We start from the raw sequence: 3,943 nt of genomic DNA, 5'->3' as shown, positions 1-3,943 counted from the left end.
TCTTTTTCTTCTTTTTAGCCACAAACCTTTGCCTATTGCACCAAAAGGACTTTTTAGGTAGGTAGGGTTTGAAAGGATGGAGTTTTGGTAAGTTTTCCAAGGTTTCGACCGAATCCGGACTAGCCAGACTGCCTACGTACCCCCAAAGGATTAGGATCAGGTCGCGCGTAATTCAAGGCACAAATGCCCCTGATTTATGGGTTTTGAAAAGAGAATGATTTTGATTTTTTGTGTAAGCTCAAAAGGGTTTTGCAAAGGATTATTTTGATATGTTTAGTAAGGATTTTTGGTTTGAAGCGCTGGTCGGCCAAGGAAGGCCTTCTGGTGCTTTAAGCATAGTATTTCTTGAGTTGGTCAAGGTTTGTTGGCTCTGTTAGCTTTTCTCCATTTTCATCGAGGATTCTGACAGCTTTTCCAGGCATGACTTTGTCAACAATGTATGGACCTGACCATTTCGGCTTGAATTTACCCCTGGGATCATATGCCGGTGCCCGGAAGGGTTTTAGAACAAGATCTCCTTTCTTGAGGTCTCGAACCCGAACTTTCTTGTTGAAGGCTCTCTCGACGCGGCGTTGATACCCCTGAACATGGTACAATGCTTTCAGCCTCTTTTCGTCAATCATTTGTAACTCCTGATATCTGGCTTGAGCCCAAACAGATTCTGGCAACCCAGCTTCCATCATCACTCTTAAGGAGGGAATTTGCAATTCAACAGGCAAGACAGCTTCCATTCCGTACACCAGAGAATACAGAGTTGCACCTGTAGAGGACCTGATCGATGTCCTATAGGCCCACAAAGCATATGGGAGCTTGTTCGACCAATCTTTGTAAGTCTCAGTCATCTTGCTGATGATCACTTTGATGTTTTTATTAGCAGCTTCAACAGCTCCGTTCGTTTGAGGTCTATAGGGCGAAGACTTATGATGCTTGATCTTAAACTCCTCACACAAGCGTGCCACCTCCTTCTTGAAATGGGACCCATTGTCTGAAATTAGTTCATGTGGTACTCCATATCTGCAAATGATATTCGTTCTGATGAACTTCGCAACAGAAGCCGAGGTCAATGATGCATACGAAGCAGCTTCTATCCACTTTGTGAAGTAATCAATGGCGACCAGGATATACTCATGTCCGCTAGAAGACTTCGGACTTATCTTCCCAATGATATATATTCCCCATACTAAGAACGGCCATGGTGAAGTAAGAGAATGTAACTGAGAAGGTGGCACATGGATGAGATTGGCGTAGACCTGACATTTGTGACATTTCTTCACATAGGCGTAGCAATCTGCTTCCATTGTCGGCCAGTAATAACCAAGTCTGAGAATCTTCCTTGACAACATCTTTCCGTTCATATGCGGTCCACAGACTCCTTTGTGTGTCTGTCTGCTCTATGAGTTCAGCTGCTTGATCCTCATCTATACACAAAAGTTGGATTCCATCGAACGACCTTCTGTACAACTCCTCACCACGGATGATAAAGTTAGAGGCCAATTTCTGAAGAGACCTTCGCTCTTTTCCTGAAGCTTCCGGCGGATGTCCTTTGCCTGAGATGAAGTTTTTGATGTCTGTGTACCAAGGCCTGCCATCTGGACACCTTGCTGCTATTTCAATGGCGTTAACATGTGACGGGGCCCATTGAAGTCTTACTTCTAATGGTTGAACCTCCATTGTCGCAGAAATGTCAAGCATCGAAGCCAGAGTAGCTAATGCATCCGCAAAGTGATTCTTCGTTCTGGACAAATGAGTGAATTGTGATATTTCCGAATTTTCTGACCAGAGACTCTAGGTACGTATTATACGGGATCAACTTATCGTCTCTTGTTTTCCAGTTTCCGTTGGTTTGACAGATAATCAGAATTGAGTCCCCGAATACATCTAGGTCCTGAAAGTGCAAGGCCATGGCTGCTTCCAAACCTGCAATACATGCCTCGTATTCTGCCATATTGTTTGTGCACTTAAACTGAAGCTTGATGGATATAGGGATATACTCTTTTCTTGGTGACACCAACACCGCCCCTACACCTTGGCCTCAATTGTTGACTGCTCCATCAAAGTACATCAACCACTTTGTGTCTGGAACTTCATCTTCCACAGTCATTATCTCCTCATCTGGAAACTCTGCTTTCAAAAATTCATTATTTTCTGCTGGTGAATCGGCTAACTGTTCAGCTATCACGCGCCCCTTAATTGACTTCTGTGTGACATAAGTGATATCAAACTCAGTCAATAACAACAACCACCTGGCAGTTCTCCCGGTGAGGGCTGCTTCTCGAACAAATATTTCAATGGGTCCATCCGGGAGAGTAGAAGAACCCTATTCGATAACAAATAATGCCTCAGCTTCTGAGTAGCCCAAACCAGTGCCAGACATGTCTTTTCGAGGATGGTGTACTTCTGCTCGTACTCCAACATTTTCTTGCTGATGAAGTAAATGGCTCTTTCTCGTTTTGACTCCGGGTCTTGCTGCGCTAACATACACCCCATCGCTGCGTCAGTAACAGACAAGTACAGCAACATCGGTTGTCCTGGTATGATTGGTGACAAAACTGGTGGTAAAGCCAAACACTGCTTGATTTTCTCGAAAGCTTCTTGACACTCTTCATTCCATTTCTTTGAAGCATTCTTCTTTAAGAGCTTGAAAATCGGTTCACAAGTCGTTGTCAACTGTGCAATGAACCTTCTCAAGTACTGGACCTTTCCTAAGAACCCACGGATCTGCTTCTCAGTCTTTGGCGGAGCCATTTCTTGAATAGCCTTGATTTTCTGCGGATCTAATTCAATCCCTCTTTGGCTGACCAAGAATCCCAGCAGCTTTCCTGATGTAACCCCAAATACACACTTATTCGGGTTGAGACGGAGCTTGAACTTTTAGATTCGCTGGAAGAACTTTCTCAATGCCCCTGCATGCTCTTCCCTGGTCTTCGCTTTAACGATCATGTCATCAACATATACTTCGACCTCTTTGTGTATCATGTCATGCAGTAAAGTGGTAGCAGCCCTCTGATATGTTGCTCCAGCATTTTTGAGTCCAAATGGCATAACTCTGTAACAATATGTCCCCCATTGAGTGATGAAGGCCGTCTTGATCATGTCCTCAGGAGCCATCTTGATCTGGTTGTATCCTGAGAATCCATCCATAAATGAAAGGAGAGCATGGCCTGCTGTGTTGTCCACCAAGATGGCAATGTGTGGCAAATGGAAATCATCTTTCGGACTTGCTTTGTTCAGATCTCTGAAATCCACACACATTCTGACTTTTCCGTCCTTTTTGGGCACCGGTACTATGTTGGCTAGCCATTCAGGGTATTCAACAACTTGTATAAAGCCAACATCCAATTGTTTCTGCACTTCATCTCTGACTAGCAAGTCCCACTCAGGTTTCATTTTTCAGAGTTTCTGCTTTTTCGGCCTGGCACCCGGGATTAGGGGAAGTCTATGTTGAACAATGTCTTCACTTAATCCCGGCGTGTCATCATAGGACCAAGCGAAAACTTCTTTGAATTCCTTTAACAGGGCAATTAATTCTGCACGCTCTTCGGGAGTTAATGTTTTGCCAATTTGAATTTCCCGAATTAGGGTTTCATCACCAATATTGATGGTCTCGATTTCCTCTTCGAATGGTTTTGCTCGACGCTGCTCCTCCTGCCTAATCATGTGTTTGATTTCAGGGGGAGTTTCGTCGGCATCCTCATTAGAGGGGGAGTCTTGATTATTATTATTATCAATTTGATCAAATAAAGAAGCAGAAATTGAAGTAGAGACAGGCGAATAAAAAGAAGAGTCTTTTATTTATTTCAAAGAAATTGAAGTTACATCTGTTGACGCGCCTTCAATGGGCTCAGTATTGAAATCTTTAGAAATCTTTACAGACTCATCATCAGACTGGACTATCGTATGAACAGAATCAGCAGACTCGATAGACTCAACGGAAGATGCAATG

At 43.6% G+C, this 3,943-nt stretch overlaps 2 protein-coding genes across 2 annotated transcripts; both read right to left on the bottom strand.

Moving 5' to 3' along the window:
* Positions 1–329: 329 nt before the first annotated feature.
* On the bottom strand, positions 330–731 carry LOC143847117 (uncharacterized). Its single transcript, XM_077355804.1, has one exon. The coding sequence runs from the start codon at positions 729–731 to the stop codon at positions 330–332; it is 402 nt and encodes a 133-aa protein (XP_077211919.1).
* A 953-nt stretch (positions 732–1,684) lies between these two features.
* Positions 1,685–2,487, bottom strand: LOC143847114 (uncharacterized). Its single transcript, XM_077355801.1, has 2 exons — positions 2,244–2,487; positions 1,685–1,938 (listed from the first exon to the last, which is right to left on the bottom strand). Exons 1-2 carry the CDS (start codon positions 2,485–2,487, stop codon positions 1,685–1,687), a joined length of 498 nt encoding a protein of 165 aa, XP_077211916.1.
* Positions 2,488–3,943: the final 1,456 nt, after the last annotated feature.

The sequence above is a fragment of the Tasmannia lanceolata genome, unplaced genomic scaffold, assembly GCF_043159265.1.
Source record: "Tasmannia lanceolata isolate RefF3 unplaced genomic scaffold, GAP_Taslan_0.1 ptg000015l, whole genome shotgun sequence".
In the NCBI taxonomy this organism is placed as follows: domain Eukaryota; kingdom Viridiplantae; phylum Streptophyta; class Magnoliopsida; order Canellales; family Winteraceae; genus Tasmannia; species Tasmannia lanceolata.
Note: the sequence above shows the minus strand (reverse complement) of the source record. Positions and strands in the feature narration are given on the sequence as shown.

Excerpts from the sequence above, each read along its gene's own strand:
- LOC143847117 (XM_077355804.1), bottom strand. The coding sequence starts at position 731 with ATGGAAGCTGTCTTGCCTGTTGAATTGCAAATTCCCTCCTTAAGAGTG.
- LOC143847114 (XM_077355801.1), bottom strand. The coding sequence starts at position 2,487 with ATGGGGTGTATGTTAGCGCAGCAAGACCCGGAGTCAAAACGAGAAAGA. Across the intron at positions 1,939-2,243 it reads CTCACCGGGAGAACTGCCAG|AATACGAGGCATGTATTGCA; the intron begins GTGGTTGTTGTT and ends ACAATATGGCAG.